At 41.8% G+C, this 21,806-nt stretch overlaps 1 protein-coding gene across 1 annotated transcript in view; it reads right to left on the bottom strand.

Moving 5' to 3' along the window:
• The window catches only part of LOC139542075 (protein kinase C zeta type-like), a 140,952-nt gene that overhangs the window by 109,853 nt on the left and 9,293 nt on the right, over positions 1-21,806 (bottom strand). The window contains exons 2-4 of the mRNA XM_071347090.1: positions 8,819-8,940; positions 8,591-8,680; positions 8,059-8,109 (exon numbers count right to left, since the gene is read on the bottom strand). Of these exons, the coding sequence (XP_071203191.1) occupies positions 8,059-8,109; positions 8,591-8,680; positions 8,819-8,940 (263 nt within the window). The remainder of the gene's footprint in view (positions 1-8,058; positions 8,110-8,590; positions 8,681-8,818; positions 8,941-21,806) is intronic.

The following is a 21,806-nucleotide window of genomic DNA, read 5'->3' as shown; positions in this document are numbered from 1 at the left end:
TCCTTATAAGACGTGAAATAAGTACCTACAGTACTGTACGAACCCCTCATAATGTCCTTATAAGACGTGAAATAAGTACCTACAGTACTGTACGAACCCCTCATAATGTCCTTATAAGACGTGAAATAAGTACCTACAGTACTGTACGAACCCCTCATAATGTCATTATAAGACTTGAAATAAGTACCTACAGTACTGTGCGAACCCCTCATAATGTCATTATAAGACGTGAAATAAGTACCTACAGTACTGTACGAACCCCTCATAATGTCATTATAAGACGTGAAATAAGTACCTACAGTACTGTGCGAACCCCTCATAATGTCATTATAAGACGTGAAATAAGTACCTACAGTACTGTACGAACCCCTCATAATGTCATTATAAGACGTGAAATAAGTACCTACAGTACTGTACGAACCCCTCATAATGTCATTATAAGACGTGAAATAAGTACCTACAGTACTGTACGAACCCCTCATAATGTCATTATAAGACGTGAAATAAGTACCTACAGTACTGTGCGAACCCCTCATAATGTCATTATAAGACGTGAAATAAGTACCGTGCGAACCCCTCATAATGTCATTATAAGACTTTAAATAAGTACCTACAGTACTGTACGAACCCCTCATAATGTCATTATAAGACGTGAAATAAGTACCTACAGTACTGTACGAACCCCTCATAATGTCATTATAAGACTTTAAATAAGTACCTACAGTACTGTACGAACCCCTCATAATGTCATTATAAGACGTGAAATAAGTACCTACAGTACTGTACGAACCCCTCATAATGTCATTATAAGACTTTAAATAAGTACCTACAGTACTGTACGAACCCCTCATAATGTCATTATAAGACGTGAAATAAGTACCTACAGTACTGTGCGAACCCCTCATAATGTCATTATAAGACGTGAAATAAGTACCTACAGTACTGTACGAACCCCTCAATGTCATTATAAGACTTTAAATAAGTACCTACAGTACTGTACGAACCCCTCATAATGTCATTATAAGACGTGAAATAAGTACCTACAGTACTGTACGAACCCCTCATAATGTCATTATAAGACTTTAAATAAGTACCTACAGTACTGTACGAACCCCTCATAATGTCATTATAAGACGTGAAATAAGTACCTACAGTACTGTGCGAACCCCTCATAATGTCATTATAAGACTTTAAATAAGTACCTACAGTACTGTACGAACCCCTCATAATGTCATTATAAGACGTGAAATAAGTACCTACAGTACTGTACGAACCCCTCATAATGTCCTTATAAGACTTTAAATAAGTACCTACAGTACTGTACGAACCCCTCATAATGTCATTATAAGACTTTAAATAAGTACCTACAGTACTGTACGAACCCCTCATAATGTCATTATAAGACGTGAAATAAGTACCTACAGTACTGTACGAACCCCTCATAATGTCATTATAAGACGTGAAATAAGTACCTACAGTACTGTACGAACCCCTCATAATGTCATTATAAGACGTGAAATAAGTACCTACAGTACTGTACGAACCCCTCATAATGTCATTATAAGACTTTAAATAAGTACCTACAGTACTGTACGAACCCCTCATAATGTCATTATAAGACGTGAAATAAGTACCTACAGTACTGTACGAACCCCTCATAATGTCCTTATAAGACTTTAAATAAGTACCTACAGTACTGTACGAACCCCTCATAATGTCATTATAAGACGTGAAATAAGTACCTACAGTACTGTGCGAACCCCTCATAATGTCATTATAAGACTTTAAATAAGTACCTACAGTACTGTACGAACCCCTCATAATGTCATTATAAGACGTGAAATAAGTACCTACAGTACTGTACGAACCCCTCATAATGTCATTATAAGACTTTAAATAAGTACCTACAGTACTGTACGAACCCCTCATAATGTCATTATAAGACTTTAAATAAGTACCTACAGTACTGTACGAACCCCTCAATGTCATTATAAGACTTTAAATAAGTACCTACAGTACTGTACGAACCCCTCATAATGTCATTATAAGACGTGAAATAAGTACCTACAGTACTGTGCGAACCCCTCAATGTCATTATAAGACTTTAAATAAGTACCTACAGTACTGTACGAACCCCTCATAATGTCATTATAAGACGTGAAATAAGTACCTACAGTACTGTACGAACCCCTCATAATGTCATTATAAGACTTTAAATAAGTACCTACAGTACTGTACGAACCCCTCATAATGTCATTATAAGACGTGAAATAAGTACCTACAGTACTGTACGAACCCCTCATAATGTCATTATAAGACTTTAAATAAGTACCTACAGTACTGTGCGAACCCCTCATAATGTCATTATAAGACTTTAAATAAGTACCAACAGTACTGTACGAACCCCTCATAATGTCATTATAAGACGTGAAATAAGTACCTACAGTACTGTACGAACCCCTCATAATGTCATTATAAGACTTTAAATAAGTACCTACAGTACTGTACGAACCCCTCATAATGTCATTATAAGACGTGAAATAAGTACCTACAGTACTGTACGAACCCCTCATAATGTCATTATAAGACGTGAAATAAGTACCTACAGTACTGTACGAACCCCTCATAATGTCCTTATAAGACTTTAAATAAGTACCTACAGTACTGTACGAACCCCTCATAATGTCATTATAAGACGTGAAATAAGTACCTACAGTACTGTACGAACCCCTCATAATGTCATTATAAGACTTTAAATAAGTACCTACAGTACTGTACGAACCCCTCATAATGTCCTTATAAGACTTTAAATAAGTACCTACAGTACTGTACGAACCCCTCATAATGTCATTATAAGACGTGAAATAAGTACCTACAGTACTGTACGAACCCCTCATAATGTCATTATAAGACGTGAAATAAGTACCTACAGTACTGTACGAACCCCTCATAATGTCATTATAAGACTTTAAATAAGTACCGTGCGAACCCCTCATAATGTCTTATTATCATCTTACAATAATCCTGAGTTGTTAACAGCTTGCTTGAGCTTGTTGAAAACTTAAAGATACATCATATTATGAGTGATAATAAAACATAAAGGCATCAAAACAACTTGCTATACCTCATTATACTCATTATACCTGTTGGCTGACAGGTTTCTATTCTGTCGTCAACTTCCATTGTCCTCTGAGAGTTGCGCCGTATTTTCACACTGCTAGTATTTTATCTGACATAATCACCAGAACAACTCCTCCTCCTCCTCAACTCCAGCAGCATGCCATGTCTGCCAGGGTGAAACGTTCAGATTGAAGATAGAGAAATGCTCTGCCTCTTCTCCATACATTACATTTCTACCTGGAATTACCCAGAGGACCATCACTTCAAAGACGTTCTGGAGCTTTCTATTCAACCTGAAAAGTATCTAGAAATACAGTAAATGTCTCCATCTGGAGCAGTTCTATATGTGTCTTTGTCAAAATCAACCACTTAAATCAGTAATTCAACCAATCAATCAACCCAACCAAGGAACACTACATTCTACACCCTGTAGAACAAACCCACATATTCCACCTAAAGAGAGCCTACTACACGTGTAATATGACGGACAGCTAAGAGACAGACCCTCAGACACTGCTGCACCCAGGTGGACACACCCTCAGTCTCACACACCGACATAGTGCAACTGCACCACTACGACCTAACGTATCAGTAGAGTCCCCTCCCCCCTCCTCCCCTGAGCCAATAGGAAGGCTATTTCAAGGACAATTTCCTGTTTTTTTCCTCTTCCTCTTCCCTCACTCCTCCATGGCCACAGCAGCATTGAGCCAACCCTCTCATACAAAAGCACTGAAAGACTACTGTAGATAGCAATATCTACTGTAACATACCTAAACAAACTCATTGTCTCTGTAGCACAGAGAACACAAACATAAAACATGGTCCTTACAGATGCATGGACAACAATATACAGAATACATCACATGCTATATGATTACGTATGCACAGAACACAGCAGCATATAAATCACCATACACACACACACATTCAATGATTGCATGTATGTATATTACCTACAGACTGGCGGTCAGCGTCCGGTAACTGTGCTCTCCACATAGAGCAAAGGAAGGGTATGCTGTCTCTGGACAGAGCACAGGCATCCCTTATAACACACACACACTCACCAACGCACACACACTCACCAACACACACGCTGGTGCACTAGCCGGCAAAACATGCTGGCACAGCAGCATATATGCACTATAGACAACCTGATAGAGAGGGATAGAGAGAGAGCGAGAGATGCCATGATATACCACACAGCAAGAGGGACTATAGGGTGACTTACAAGACATTTAGGTCAGTTATGTTTATCTTCTACGTTAACCATTCTTTAACAATTAGAGAAAGTGATTCTCCTTTCCAACATTAGCTAAGAGGTTAACATGCACACCATCATATTGCCTCTCTGTGATGCTGAGAATAGAAAACTCAAACCAGAGGAGTCATCAACACAGACATTTAAAGAATACTGTGTCTCAGTATCAGCGCCAGGGAATGTCAGAAGAAATGGAGAGAGAGATAATGTCTCGTGGATAGATGCACTTAACATAACTGGCATTGTACAGTAGTATCGGTCAACAGACTGTAGGATGCAAGAACTAACTAGAAAACTTTGTTCCAGTGCACAGATTTTTCGTAACTGATTAGTTGGACAAATCACTATTTTGCAGGTGTTCGCATTCACTTGTCCGTAACTTCAGAGAGGGTGTGGGAGCTACGACCCCGCTTCCGCTCCTCGTTCGAATAACTTTTCTAAAATGTCTCTGCCTGAAACGAATTGAGAATCTGACACAGTTACGCAAGATTTTAGTTCTGGCTTTCTGAGATGAAAGAGGAAATAGAGGGAGAGAAACCATAGGTGTCAAAGGGAATAGAAAAAAAGAAGAAAGGAAGAGGGAAAAGAAGAGGGGGAGAGAATGTGCAGGAGTCAGCAGTGAGCTGAAGACGTCACCACCCTTTTGAGCGAGAGGAGTGTTAAAACCATGACACTTCATAGAAGGGAATGCTCTGGAACTAAGATGTGCTTCACTTTACCGGGTTGCTTCAGAAAACGTTTGAGTCATGTTCAGCCGGGCTGCTGTGCGTCCCTTTTGACATCATAGAAGTCAAAGAGAAAGTTGAATCTTTATCATTAAAGTGCATTTACTGATATAGAAGCACCCGCGTCCTCTAAGAGTGACTAAATATTTTTGTGTACCTAGCTTTGTCTTGATTTCATGCTCATTGGTTAAACGTATATACAATGCATTTCGGAAAGTACTCAGACCCCTTCACTTTTTCCACATTTTGTTACGTTACAGGCTTATTTTTCCTCATCAATCGAAATGCAATACCCCATAATGACAAAGCAAAAACTGTTTTTTAGAAATTTTTGTAAACATAAGTATTCAGACCCTTTATTCAGTACTTTGTTGAAGCACCTTTGGCAGCGATTACAGCCTTGAGTTTTCTTGGGTATGACGCTACAAGGTTGGGGTGGCAGGTAGCCTGGTGGTTAGAGCATTGGGCCAGTAACCGAAAAAATCTGTTGTTTTTCCCCTGAACAAGGAAGTTAACCCACTGTTCCTAGGCCGTCATTGTAAATAATAATTTGTTCTTAACTGACTTGCCTAGTTAAATAAAGGTAAAATAAATAAATAAACACTTGTATTTGGGGAGTTTCTCCCATTCTTTCAAGCTCTGTTAGATTGAATGGGGAGCGTTGCTGCACAGCTATTTTCAGGTCTCTCCAGAGATGATCGGATTCAAGTCCGGGCTCTGGCTGGGCCACTCAAGGACATTCAGAGACTTGTCCCGAAGCCACTCCTGCATTTTCTTGGCTGTGTGCTTAGGATTGTTGTCCTGTTGGAAGGTGAACCTTCACCCCAGTCTGAGGCCCTGAGTGCTCTGGAGTAGGTTTTCATTAAGAATCTCTCTCTACTTTTCTCTCTGTACATCCCCACAGCATGATGCTGCCACCACCATGCTTCACCGGAGGGATGGTGCAAGATTTCCTCCAGACGTTACGCTTGGCATTCAGGCCAAAGAGTTCAATCTTCGTTTCTTGACAAACTCCAAGCGGGCTGTCATGTGCCTTTTACTGAGGAGTGGCTTCCGTCTGGCCACTCTACCATAAAGGCCTGATAGGTGGAGTGCTGCAGAGATGTTTGTCTTTCTGGAAGGTTCTCCCATCTCCACAGAGGAACTCTGGAGCTCTGTCAGAGTGACCATTGGATTCTTGGTCACCTCCCTGACCAAGCCCCTTCTCCCCCGATTGCTCAGTTTGGAAGAGTCTTGATGGTTCCAAACTTCTTCCATTTAAAAATGATGGAGGCCACTGTGTTCTCGGGGACCTTCAATACTGCAGACATTTTTAGGAACCCTTCCCCATATCTGTGCCTCGATCCTGTCTCGGAGCTCTACGGCCAATTCCTTCGACCTCATGGCTTGGTTTTTGCTCTGACATGCACTGTCAACTGTGGGACCTTATATAGACAGGTGTGTGCCTTTCCAAATAATGTCCAATCAACTGAATTACCACAGGTGGACTCCAATCAAGTTGTACAAACATCTCAAGGATAATCAATGGAATGAGGATGCACCTGAGCTCAATTTCGAGTCTATTAGCAAAAGGGTCTGAATACATTCATTTTTAATGCATTTGCAAACATTTCTAAAAACCTGTATTCGCTTTGTCATTATGGGGTATTGTGTGTAGATTGATGAGTCAAAAAAGAGATTTTAATACATTTTAGAATAAGGCTGTAATGTAACAAAATGTGGAAAAAGTGAATGGGTCTGAATACTTTGCGAATGCACTGTATAGTGACCGTATGCTTTTATTTTGTATCGTGGATTCTATGCACAGTATAGTATAATAACATAGTTGCTAGCCTATTAAGCCCCTGAGGAAATCAAGAGACGTAAGTGGTGGCCGGCTGTCTTTCTAACATCTGCAGTCAATGAACAGATCAATTGGCAGTAATTGCATATTCCCCATTTGGAACCCTTGAGAACCGATATTGAGTATGTACAGGCTGGTGAACTAGGCTAACCTTTGTTTGTAGGGAATTTCGAGAGACGTATGGGACGAGACAGTGTGAGGGAACAGCTTCTAATGTGACTCTTTCTTCTTGATCAGGGGTTTCCAAACTCTTTCACTCTGGGCCCCTCTTCCAGCATTGGGGGACATTTCGCAGGCACCATGTCTATTTCTATGGGCACAAGCACTGTTTATGACACAAACTGTTCACACCCCTCATTTTGCAGTTTTAAAGCTCATTTTCTTTCAATTCTATACATTTTGCTATGTCTAATGTGTATTCATTTGTTATTTGAGTGACAAAACAATTACAACAATATCAATGGGCTAAAAGAACTAAAGAAAAAAAACAGCTGACATGGGCCAGTTGATCTGGAAGTTTCTGACAAATTGTAAATATCTCTCTAAGGTATGCAAAGACTAACCATGACAAGAGGAACTGATGATGCACTACCCAATTTCAAAATTGCATCTTGTACATTCTATTATTAAAACTTTCAAGAGCAAGTTTAAAGCCAGACGCCGACCCCTCGCGTGCCCCACAGTTTGGGAATCACTGTTCTAGGTGGTCTAATTTTCAGACAAGCAGTGTTGTCAAACACCTTGTATCCAGGGTGCCTTGGTTTCTCCCTCAGAGGATAGGATGAGGAATCTGAACTGCCAGTTAGTGGCATAAACACTGAACACCACAGAGGTAGAGGAGCATGCCATGTTACAGTACAAAAGAGTGAAGGAAAGGTGGTTAACTAACTATAAATAACTTAATTGTTTCATTTCACAGTCAACTATTAAATTAATTAACAATCAGTTAGCTAGTGCTAATACTCTTGTTTGTTTGCTAGCTAGCTACAGAAAGCTGCTTCACGCCTCTAAAAATAACGTGAATTTACGGATTGTTAGCCCTGTTAGCATGTTATCACCTCCGGCGAAACCAGGTGTAATACATGTGTATAATATGTAGCACTAGTACTCACGGTCTTCTCCTGGACATGGCATACCTGGCTTCACTGGGATACTGGGGAAGACTGCAAGAGAATGATGAACGACAACTATGAATATCCAGAGACATGCCCAATCTAAACCTCTGAACATACTGACTAATGGTTACTCAAATGAATGTGTATGTATCCTAAACCACTGAATTAAAAGTAAATTATTTGCATTGAGATAATAGTACAATTATTGCAGAGGAGAGGAAAAGTTGACAAGAGAACCGAGAGGAGGTGAAAAGAGAACCGAGAGGAGGAGGTGAAAAGAGAACAGAGAGGAGGAGGTGAACAGAGAGGAGGAGGTGAAAAGAGAACAGAGAGGAGGAGGTGAAAAGAGAACAGAGAGGAGGAGGTGACAAGAGAACAGAGAGGAGGAGGTGAAAAGAGAACAGAGAGGAGGAGGTGAAAAGAGAACAGAGAGGAGGAGGTGAAAAGAGAACAGAGAGGAGGAGGTGAAAAGAGAAGTAGAGGTAAAGCGACAGAGGAATGAGTGCAGACAGACAGAGCACTAACTGACCGTGCAGCAGGAGTCCTGAGTTCCTGTTGCGGCTGTAGATCCGGAAGGCCTCCTGCAGTTCCATCTGAGAGGAGATGGTACACGGGTCTCCTATGGGACACAAGCACAGATTATTCACTTATTTCATACACATGTAGTCAAGATCAACAGGTCATAGCTAGCGTAGCATCTTGTCTACTCTAGCGACAACTGAATTTTTTTCCACCCACCCGTGCGAGACCAACATACCCTCATCGTCGATCCACTTGAGCGTGATTGGCTGCTCCCGGGCCAGGCTGCACATCACCCTCACCTCCTCACACAGTCCCATGTAGGTTACTGTGGCAGCCAGGTCCGTGATTAGCATGTCCCTGCGCACACAGGATAAATAATATAATATTATTCAAATCACACTCACTCTTTCACATTGCTTCACACCAGGGTTTGCCGCAAAAGGAATTACACCCAATTGTATTCAGTCAATGTCGAGATGGATTAAATAATGGAAGTCTGGATGCCCAAGCTAGACATGTATTCAACACATCCACTTCAGTCACTGTATTTTCTTTAGACTTCTCTGGAGGAACTTCTTCAGCAGTGGTTAACGGTCTGAATAGATGTGTGGACAAAAAATGTTTTGTGAACAGGGAACTACGACAGCTACGGACATTCAACCATCAAACACTCCCTGACTGCCATTTGAATGTGACAAACAGATCGCAAGGAATATGAGGACGCGAAATGAGCTGTGGCGAATGCGACGGCCTGTGCAGTGACATGTTCTGCCCCACCGGAGGAGGGCGCCACACACTCAAACAAGCTGCTGCACAATGTGTGGACACTCAAGTCAACCAACAGTCACTCTCGTTCAGGTATCGTTCTCGTCTTTTATCATTACTTTATGTTTAATATCAACTCATCCCTATAAAGTACTCTCATTTGATTGGATCAATGACACTAGCACAGGCCTATGGTTCTCTGCTATGGATAGCAGGTGCTATGGTGTAGCCATTGCAACTACTATGTATGTATGGGCTATACTGACGAGTTTTACAATATGCATGTATGGTTCTCTATACAGAGACGAGTTTGAGTCCAATGGCAGACAGTGGCTTCTACAAGCCAGAAGCAAGAGACACAAGGCTACTCTTCTGCCACCTCACAGCTGCGTTCTACAATACACTATCCAGCTGCTCCAGCTGTGCTTTGTTAGTATGAAGACAAAAATGGAGGCAAACTTTGGCAATTAAGTCATTCGTATTCCTTAACCAAGAAAACCCCTGTCACACTTGATCTGCGGGAGAATTCAGTCCCTGCTGAACAAGTGTATTTGTGAGCATGTTCAGTGAAAGGAAAAATAAAAGGCGAGATGCAAAGCAAACAGTTCAAGCAAATGGCTAACAGCTACAAAAAGCTATTCAAAATAGCCCACAAGTGTCTCGTAGTAGAATATTCCCAAGAAATTTGGAGGCACAGGTGAGCCAAAAAGGTTGGCTGTACTAGGATGGTCATATGGATTTAAAAAAAATTGTTCCCTCGTTATGTTGAGATCACAACTTATTTATCTCATGATCACGACATAACAAAAGTACCTCGCATCATCCATTAATTTGTTCAGATGCACGATAACCACTTCATCAAGGAGCCCTGTGGCTGCGTTGATCACAGGGCATTTAAGCCCTGAACGATGCCTGACAGGCAGCCCCGCTTCCCAGGCTGCAAGCCGCCCCCAAGACCACAGCCAATTGCATGCAAGCAACAACGCAGCTAACTTTGCCAGTCTTGTGAACTAGCTAGTTAGCTACGTAGTCTTGTTAGCTAGTATTCAATTGCTCCCTATTCCAGTCTGCTGTCCCCACATGCTTCAAGTTGGCCACCATTATTCCTGAATCCAAGAAGGCAAAGGTAACTGAACTAAATGACTAATCACACCGTAGCACTCATTTCTGTCATCATGAAGTTATTTGAGAGGCTAGACAAGGATCATATCACCTCCACCTTACCTGTCACCCTAGACCCACTCCAATTTGCTTACCACCACAATAGGTCCACAGACGATGAAATCGCCATAACACTGCACACTGCCCTGGTCTCAAACCCGCCCTATGCAATTGGGTCCTGGACTTTCTGACGGGCCGCCCCCAGGTGGTGAAGGTAGGTAACAACATCTCCACTTCGCTGATCCTCAACACTGGGGCCCCACAAGGGTGCGTGCTAAGCCCCCTACAGGGGGGCTGTACTCCCTGTTCACCCATGACTGCGTGGTCATGCACGCCTCCAACTCAATCATCAAGTTTGCAGACGACACAACAGTAGTAGGCTTGATTACCAACAACGACGAGATGGCCTACAGGAAGGAGCTGAGAGCACTCGGAGTGTGGTGTCAGAAAAACAACCTCACTCAACGTCAACAAGACAAAGGAGATGATCGTGGACTTCAGGAAACATCAGAGGGAGCACCCCCCTATCCACATCGACGGGAGAGCAGTGGAGAAGGTGGAAAGTTTTAAGTTCCTCGGCATACACATCACGGACAAACTGAAATCGTCCACCCACACAGACAGTGTGGTAAAGGCAGCACAACAGCGGCTTTCCAACCTCGGGAGGCTCAAGAAATGTTGCTTGTCACCTAAAACCCTCACAAACTTTTACAGGTGCACAATTGAGAGCATCCTGTCGGGCTGTATCACCGCCTGGTATGGCAACTGCACCACCCACAACCACAAGGCTCTCCAGAGGGTGGTACGGTCTGCATAAGGTATCACTACCGGGGCAGTTGCAAACTACCTTCCCTGAAGGACAACTACAGCTCCCAATGTCACAGGAAAGCCACAAAGATCATAAAGGACAACAACAACCCGAGCCACTGCCTGTTCACCCTGCTACCATCCAGAAGGCGAGGTCAGTACAGGTGCATCAAAGCTGGGACCAAGAGACTGAAAAACAGCTTCTATCTCAAGGCCATCAGACTATTAAACAGCCATTACTAATTCAGAGAGACTGCTGTCTACATACAGACTTAACTGGTAGCTTCATTAAATAGTACCCGCAAAACCCCAGTCTCAAAGTCAACAGTGAACGGGCAACTCTGGGATGCTGGCCTTCTAGGCAGAGTTGCAAAGAAAAAGCCTTATCTCAGACTGACCAATAAAAATAAAAGATTAAGATGGGCAAAAGAACACAGACACTGGACAGAGGAACTCTGCCTAGAAGGCCAGCATCCCGGAGTCTTCTCTTCACTGTTGACGTTGAGACTGGTGTTTTGTGGGTACTATTTAATGAAGCTGCCAGTTGAGGACTTGCGAGGCATCTGTTTCTAATGTACTTGTCCTCTTGCTCAGTTGTACACCGGGGCCTCCCACTCTTTCTATTCTGGTTAGAACCAGTTTGCACTGTTCTGTGAAGGGAATAGTACACAGCATTGTACAATATCTTCAGTTTCTTGGCAATTTATCACGTTATAGCCTTCCTTTCTCAGAACAAGAATAGACTGACGAGTTTCTGAAGAAAGTCCTTTGTTTCTGGCCATTTTGAGCCTGTAATCGAACCCACAAATTCTGATGCTCCAGATACTCAACTAGTCTAAAGAAGGTCAGTTTTATTTGTTCTTTAATCAGCACAACAGTTTTCAGCTGTGCTAACATAATTGCAAAAGGCTTTTTAAAATGATAAACTTGGATTAGCTAATACAACGTACCATTGGAAAACAGGATTGATGGTTGCTGATAATGGGCCTCTGTCCGCCTATGTAGATATTCATTATTTTTTTTAAAGAATCTACAGTAGTGTATATACTGTATTTTATACCATCTATTGCATCTTGCCTATGCCGCTCTGTCATTGCTCTTCCATATATGTATATATTCTTATTCCATTCCTTACTTAGATGTGTGTGTATTAGGTAGTTGTTGTGGAATTGTTAGATTACATGTTAGATATTGCTGCACTGTCGGAACTAGAAGCACAAGCATTTCGCTACACTCGCAATAACATCTGCTAACCATGTGACATACGTGACCAATAAAATTGTATTTTATTTGACATAATGCACTGACTGCTAATCTGCCAGCAAGGAGCTTTATCTATGAAACAGCCTACAAAGCAGCATCCTGACTTATCAGCCTCTGAGGCTGCTATTGAAACTGATCAGCCTGCCAGGAATAGAGCTCACCCACTTAATTGAAATATTATCCACAAGAAATGGTAAGTGTCCCTGACAATAATACACATATCACTTATGCAAGCTAACAACCAGCAGCTAACAAGACAAGTTAAAGAGCCTTCAGAAAGTATCCCCTTGACTTCCTCCTCATTTTGTTGTGTCACAGCCTGAATTTAAAATCAATGAAATTGAGATGTATTGTCATTGGGCTGCACACAATACACCATAACGTCACATTTTTTTTGCAAATTAATAAAATGAGTTAATAAAAGATGAAAAGCTGAAATGTCTTGAGTCAATAAGTATTCAACCACGTTGTTATAGCAAGCATAGAAATGTCCAAATTATAACAAGCGTAGAAATGTGCTTAACAAGTCACATAATATGTTGAATGGACTCTGTGGGCAATTACATTTAAAAAAAATTTTTTTTTTTTTTTTACATGATTTCTGAATGACTACCTTATCTCTGTACCCCACACATACAGTGGGGAGAACAAGTATTTGATACACTGCCGATTTTGCAGGTCTTCCTACTTACAAAGCATGTAGAGGTCTGTAATTTTTATCATAGGTACACTTCAACTGTGAGAGACGGAATCTAAAACAGAAATCCAGAAAATCACCTTGTATGATTTTTAAGTAATTAAGTAGCATTTTATTGCATGACATAAGTATTTGATACATCAGAAAAGCAGAACTTAATATTTGGTACAGAAACCTTTGTTTGCAATTACAGAGATCATACGTTTCCTGTAGTTCTTGACCAGGTTTGCACACACTGCTGCAGGGATTTTGGCCCACTCCTCCATACAGACCTTCTCCAGATCCTTCAGGTTTCGGGGCTGTCGCTGGGCAATACGGACTTTCAGCTCCCTCCAAAGATTTTCTATTGGCTTCAGATCTGGAGACTGGCTAGGCCACTCCAGGACCTTGAGATGCTTCTTACGGAGCCACTCCTTAGTTGCCCTGGCTGTGTGTTTCGGGTCGTTGTCATGCTGGAAGACCCAGCCACGACCCATCTTCAATGCTCTTACTGATGGAAGGAGGTTGTTGGCCAAGATCTCGCGATATATGGCCCCATCCATCCTCCCCTCAATACGGTGCAGTCGTCCTGTCCCCTTTGCAGAAAAGCATCCCCAAAGAATTATGTTTCCACCTCCATGCTTCACGGTTGGGATGGTTCTCTATTAAAAGGTATCTCTATTTTTACTGAAGTATGACAATTGGGTACTTTTTCCACTCCTGAATCCAGGTGTGGAAAGCTCTTAGAGACTTACCCAGAAAGACTGACAGCTGTAATTGCTGCCAAAGGTGCTTCTACAAAGTATTGACTCAGGGGTCGGAATAGTTATGTAAATGAGATATTTCTGTATTTAATTTTCAAAACATTTGCTTTAAAAAAAACATTGCCATTATGGGGTATTGTGTGTAGATGGGTGAGAAAATGCAGGCTGCAACACAAACTATGGAATAAGTCAAGGGGTATGAATAGTTTCTGAAGGCACTGTAGCTGCTTTGTTGCTTGCATGCGATTGGCTGTGGTTTTGAGGGTGGCATACAGCCTGGAAGACAGGCTTAAAATGTCCCATGATGGCTGAGATGCCCCAAGAGCTCTTAGCTCAAGGTAAGGGACATTTAGCTTGCTAACATTCTAATTTATAAACAGATAATGAACTCCAAACACAAATGAAAGCATGATGTTCGCATGAAATGTACCATCCATAACAATCAATAAAAACATATGCGCTGATCCACCATGGGCTCTGCCGCCTCAGCCATACTGTCAATCTATCATCAAAACTCCTATTTATAGTTTATTTCGTGATCTCAACAAAACAACTTTTTTTTTCATGTCGTGATCATGAGATAATTTGTGATCTCGACAAAATTAGGATTTTATTCCTCTCTGGACTCCTCTAGGTTAGCCTAATTATAAGTGGATTGCAAATCCAGCTAACATTCATTGACATGTGGTGAGCAGACCATTCATTATAACTCAGGTTTCACTTATGTTTCTCAGCTATTGATGTGGACACCCGTGATTGTTCTTTGTTTATGACTCCAGTCAATAGCAGGGCTGGGCTCCAAACACTTAAGAGACACACCCTCGTCCACTTACCCTCGCCTTATGCCCTTGAGGGAATCCCCGTCGCCATTTTGGAGGGCGGTCCAAATGATTAGCCAAGCTAGGGAAGTTTGCAACGTAAGCCTCTCAGCCCTCGTTTTCAGTCGGCTTTGTGAGTGTATAATTATGTTCACTCCGGGCCTGAAACTCCCCATAATTCAATTCGAGACGATCCGCTTAGAAAAGTCAGCGAAAACTTAAAAACAACATCAATGGAGAAGTCAACATACATGTGTAAGTAAAAACAAATGCAAATAAGTAAGACATTTTGCTACTACGTAAAAAGTTAATATGTTTTTGTTTGGTTATCTTTTGGAAATTGTAGAAATAAAACATTTCCCTTCTTCAGAAGTTCCAGCTAGGCAGGCTAACGTTAGTTGGATAATTAATTTGCTAGCTATCATACAGTAGGCGTATATCAATCATTATATATTTAATATAAGTAGACATGCACTCATAATTGACTGTAGGGCATATAAAGCAACCACAAGCTACCGGTGGCTGAAAACACAATCATCACGAGATGAACGAGTGACGAATTTCCGGCCAAGGGTGGTCCATTTAAAAATCATTCCTTCCTCCCTCGCCCTGCTAGTGTATACTCGTCAGACGTCATCAGAAGTGTCCACTTAATTTGAGGGCTGAGGGGATAGGGTGCATCTTTTAAGTGTTTGGACCGTAGCCCAGGACTCAGCTCGACTGCCTCGTGGTTGGTACCACACAATGTAAAGTAACTACTCAGGAGCCTTGTGGTTTGAGTGTCCGTCCTGCGATTTGAAGGCTGGGAGTTCGATCTCCGGCCGAGTCGGTGCGTCTCTGCTTGGCATTCAGCATTAAAGAGATAGACTAGCGTCCTGTTCAGTGGGTGTGTTTGTACATCAAGCTGCCTCACGCTACAGAAATATGAGATCGGCTCATAGGAGCCGTTTCGGCTCGCACAATGTAAAGGTCTTTAGCATCCACTGAGTACTACACATACAATCCATTATTACTAATGCGGTATCTTTCCATATTGCATTTTATTATGATTTGAACTCGTGCCATTTGAACCACCTTCACCTGTCTGTCAATGACCCTGTAATACAGTGTGTGTGTTCATATTCAACATCAAGCGTCATTAGGCCAACCTAACCCCCCACTGTCTGAACCAGTTACTGTTGACAACACACAACCCCTATTCAGGATCATTCTAAGATCAGGTCCCCCCTGTCCATAATCTTACTCATTCTGAATTGAAAGGCAAAACTGATCCTAGATCAGCACTCCTACTCCCCTCAATAAATATAGGCAATGATCTAGTTCAGTAATTATATTTTCAGAAGATCATTTTAGGGTAGCCAGTGTTCAAATCATATAGTTGGTATTTGACAGGTTGTGGTGTGGTTTTTGGGGTTGTTTTGTGACTCTGACTCCTCTGGGGAGGGAGACAGGAACAGCTTGGGCCTCAGCAGCAGGCACGACTCCAGTTCCCCTCACAGGGCACATCCTCTGCCAACATGGCACTCCTCCCACACTGCACCAGCAAACACACTCTCTTGTACACACGGACACACATATACACACACGCTCGCTACACAGAGACACAGATGTAAGCAAGCATGCACAAACCGTACAATACATGCATACATACGCAGATGGTTAGATGTGCATGCTGACAATGGAACATATACTGTATCAATTGTCTGGAACTTTAGAATTCAAAATGCTGCTTATATAAATGCTAATCAACTGGAGCCCAATATGGCTTGATGGTGGGTCCTACCTTATCTTGGCTTTAACCTCAGAACCTGGAACTAAATCTTGCACACGCTAAATAAATAGTTTCACATCTGTCACGACAGATTATTTAAGCATGCAAAAATGTAAAATACAATGAAGTCAATATGTCAACAACAAAAAATTCTAAACTCAATTATTTGTAGGTGGACTTCACATTTGACCTTTTCAGCATTTTCACTTTGATCTATTTTTTTGTAGCAGAAACAGCAGACACTGCTCAAGGTGATTAAAGTCCCCATGCAGTTAAAAAAAAAATTGTCTATTAAATCACTGTATATATACACACAGTGCATTTGGAAAGTATTCAGACCCCTTGACTTTTTCCACATGTTCTTACGTTACAGCTTTTTTTAAATCTTTTTTTTTTTATCAATCTACACACAATACCCCATAATGACAAAGTAAAAACAGGTTTTTAGACATTAACAAATCTATTAAAAATAAAACAGAAATACCTTATTTACATAAGTATTCAGACCCTTTGCTTTGAGACTCAAAATTGAGCTCAGATGCATCCCGTTTCCATTGATCATCCTTGAGATGTTTCTACAACTTGATGAGAATATCCACCTGTGGGAAATTCAATTGATTAGACATGATTTGAAAAGGCACACACCTGTCTATATAAGGTCCCACAGTTGACAGTGCATGTCAGAGCAAAAACCAAGCCATGAGGTCGAAGGAATTGTTCGTAGTTCTCCGAGACAGGATTGTGTCGAGGCACAGATCTGGGGAAGGGTACCAAATCATTTCTGCAGCGTTGAAGATCCCCAAGAAAACAGTGGCCTCCATCATTCTCAAATGGAAGAAGTTTGGAACCACCCAGACTCTTCCTAGAGCTGGCCACCTGGCCAAACTGAGCAATCAGGGGAGAAGGGCCTTGGTCAGGGAGGTGACCAAGAACCCGATGGTCACTCTGACAGAGCTCTAGAGTTGCTCTGTGGAGATGGGAGAACCTTCGAGAAGGACAACCATCTCTGCAGCACTCCACCAATCAGGCCTTTATGCTAGAGTGGCCAGACGGAGGCCACTCCTCAGTGAAAGGCATATGACAGCCCGCTTGGAGTTTGCCAAAAGGTACCTAAAGACTCACACCATGAGAAACAAGATTCTATGGTCTGATGAAACCAAAATTGAACTCTTTGGCCTGAATGCCAAGCGTCACGTCTGGAAGAAACCTGGCACCATCCCTACGGTGAAGCATGGTGGTGGCAGAATAATGCTGTGGGGATGTTTTTCAGCGGCAGAGACTGGGAGTCTAGTCAGGATCGAGGAAAGATGAACGGCGCAAAGTACAGAGAGATCCTTGATGAAAACCTGCTCAGGACCTCAGACTGGGGTGAAGGTTCACCTAACAGGACAATGACCCTAAGCACACAGCCAAGACAACGCAGGAGTGGCTTCGGGACAAGTCTCTGAATGTCCTTGAGTGGCCCAGCCAGAGCCCGGACTTGAACCCGATCGAACATCTCTGGAGGACCTGAAAATAGCTGTGCAGCAACACTCCCCATCCACCCTGACAGAGCTTGAGAGGATCTGCAGAGAAGAACGGGAGAAACTCCCCAAATACAGGTGTGCCAAATTTGTAGCATCATACACAAGAAAACTCAAGGCTGTAATAGCTGCCAAAGGTGCTACAACAAAGTACTGGAGTAAAGGGTCTGAATACTTATGTAAATGAATATTTCCAAGTATTTTACAAAAAAAAATTGCAAAAGTTTATAAAAAGCTGTTTTTGCTTTGCCATTACGGGGTATTATTTCAATGTCTTCATTCAGACTCAATCATAGACACTCTTACTGACAATTGTGTCTGCTTTGTATGATGTATTGTACTGTCTTAACCTTTGTGTTGTTGACCCAATGCTTGTACCATGTTTTTGTGCTGCTCCCATGTCATGTGTTGCTACCATGCTGTGTTGTCATGTGTTGCTGCCTTGTTGTGTCTTAAGTCTCTATGTAGTGTTGTGTCTCTTTTGTTGTGATGGTGTGTTTTGTCCTATATTTATATTGTATTTATTTTTTTAAAGCCCAGGCCCCCGTCCACGCAGGAGACCTTTTGGTAGGCCGTCATTGTAAATAAGAATTTGTTCTTAACTGACTTGCCTAATTAAATAAAAGTATTGTGTGTAGATCCCGAAAAAAAAAACGATTTTAGAATAAGGCTATAAAAAGTCAAGGGGTCTGAATACTTTGTCTGGGCATGGGGATACAAATGTGAAATATTTTCATACAGCCCTGATTGGCTGATAGACTTGTCTAAAGCCCTCCACCTTATCCCTTAAAAGAAAAATGTGACAAACTTCCAGAGGTGTGAAGGATACTTTGTTTTGTCATCAAAACAAAAAGGCATACAGCACACATCTTAACTTGCTATATCATTGAATTGTTTTCAGAAGATGCAGGACCAGAACAGCCTTCTTGCATGGTGGACCATCCTGGCCTATACCCTGTCTATTCATTGCAGAATGCCATGATCATCTGCTGAGCAGATTATAGGCCTCTGCATCTCAGAGGCCTAACATGGCAAGTAATACTTCACTTGCTGTGTTAGGCCTCTGAGACGCAGAGGCCCGTGATATAATCTTCAGCGTCATCAAAATCCAAATGATCATTTTGGAAAATAGACTGATATTGGAGATAACTCAATTCTAAAAATTGAAATAAATTAACACTCTTGAATTACATAATTTGGAATGTTTGTTGCTGAAAGTAAATAAAGGAACGAGACTGCAATGAAAGGTTGTCTTGCTTCATAAATTCTCGCCAGTTATTACATAACATCCAGATCATAAACAAGGTTATAATGAAAGTCAAAATCATGGCATGTAAGTATCTTTTCAAGTTATTGTTTTACAACTCAAGCTCTGGAAGGTATAACGCACAGTAAAAGGAACTTCTATTCTGATCCTTACAAAATAAGGAACGCGTGTTTTAGTGAATGATGATACTTTTCTTTTTTTTTTTACTCTGGAATTTTCTGTGATCAGACACTTTCTTATCCATATGGTAAATTAAACATCTGGACCAAAACAAAAAAACAGAAACCATTGAGTCTTAAATGTGATGAGGAAATAAATACACAAGTAATATAATATTAATAAAACAATACATTTATTGAAAGATGAACATAAGGGGATACATTGTCTCATTCAAAGATGAAAACAAAAGCGCAAGTTACCTCACTATCATAATATCATACACAACTGCCTGCCCTCACCTTCACACCTGGATTGTAGTGGATTGTATGTGTGCCATTCAGTGGGTGAATTGGCAAGACAAATTGTTTTTATGGAGGATGGTAGTAGGTACGTATATACTGAGTATAACAAACATTAGAAACACTAATGTTTTTGCCCTCAGAACAGACTCAATTCGTCGAGGCATGGACTCCACAAGGTGTCGAAAGCGTTCCACAGGGATGCTGGCTCATGTTGACTCCAATGCTTCCCACAGTTGTGTCAAGTTGGCTGGATGTCCTTTCGGTGGTGGACCATTCTTGATACACACGGGATACTGTTGAGAGTGAAAACCCAGCAGCGTCGCAGTTCTTCACATAAACCGGTGTGCCTGGCACCTACTACCATACCCCGTTCAAAGGTACTTCATTTATTTGTCTTGCCCATTCACCCTCTGAATGGCACATATACAATCCATGTCTCAATTGTCTCAAAGCTTAAGAATCCTTCTTTAACCTGTCTCCTCCCCTTCATCTACACTGATTGAAGTGGATTTAACAAGTGACATCAATAAGGGATCATAGCTTTCACCTGGTCAGTCTGTGTCATGGAAAGATATACTCAGTGTATAGCCAACGCCTATGTATCAACTGCTACGGTAACATGGCATGACAACTATCCTACATTAACAGTTAGCAAGACAGCATAACAAGATCTGGGGCCGGGCTAGAGCATTTCTATGACCTGCACCACCAGCTTGGTATGTACAGGAGCCACCTCCACCAGAATCAACCTAGGACGGCTAGGAGGGAACAAGTGCAGCTGCTTCGTTGCCAGTCGATGTTCACCCATCTGTCCCGTGTGTGTTTGTGTCTCACTCATCGTCCTCTTCTTCACAAAGTAGCTCCTCATCAAAAGCCTCCTCCTCCAGGAAGTCCATGACCTCATGGTCCTCATCCTGCAGGCGTCCTCAGCGATGACCCTTTAGCACGAAATACAGGGGATCATGAATGGAGGGGAATTGTGTAGCTACAGGTTATCAACCTTCTGCAAGGTGACAAAGTTACATTTTACACTCCTAAAGTTATAATCCGAACATTTGAGAAAACATGTAACGACTTCCTATCCGACGGTCCAAAACTTAAAAACGTGAATAATACGATCATGTATGCCCGTAGCAAAGTCAAACCAGCTAGACCGCTAGCCTAAGCTTTCATAAGTCATATGATGTATCATAAAGGTTATACATTCATTCTTGCATTCAACAGCCAGAAGGCAAATTATTGTTTAGGAATCATATCACAGATAAACATACACCTATTGAGAGATCTAGCCATGTAAACTCAGCAAAAAAAGAAACGTCCTTTTTCAGGACCCTGTCTTTCAAAGACAATTCGTAAAAATCCAAATAACTTCACAGATCCTCATTGTGTTTTTCAGAGTCAGTAGAAAGGCCTCTTTAGTGTCCTAAGTTTTCATAACTGTGACCTTAATTGCCTACCGTCTGTAAGCTGTTAGTGTCTTAACGAACGTTCCACAGGTGCATGTTCATTAATTGTTTATGGTTCATTGAACAAGCATGGAAAAAGGTGTTTAAACCCTTTACCAAAAGAAAGATGCCTAGGGACCCTGCTCATCTGTGTGAATGTGCCTTAGGGATGCTGCAAGGAGGCATGAGAACTGCAGACGTGGCCAGGGCAATATATTGCAATGTCCGTACTGTGAGATGCCTAAGACAGTGCTACAGGGAGACAGGACAGACAGCTGATCGTTCTCGCAGTGGCAGACCACGTGTAACAACACCTGCACAGGATCATCCAAACATCACACCTGCGGGACAGGTACAGGATGGCAACAACAACTGCCCGAGTTACACCAGGAACGCACAAAAGGAACGCACAATCCCTCCATCAGTGCTCAGACTGTCCGCAATGGGCTGAGAGAAGCAGGACTGAGGGCTTGTAGGCCTGTTGTAAGGCAGGTCCTCACCA

The sequence above is a fragment of the Salvelinus alpinus genome, chromosome 17 (assembly GCF_045679555.1).
Source record: "Salvelinus alpinus chromosome 17, SLU_Salpinus.1, whole genome shotgun sequence".
Classification (NCBI taxonomy): domain Eukaryota; kingdom Metazoa; phylum Chordata; class Actinopteri; order Salmoniformes; family Salmonidae; genus Salvelinus; species Salvelinus alpinus.
The sequence above is the reverse complement of the archived record's forward strand: the minus strand, read 5'-3'. Positions and strand labels throughout refer to the sequence as shown.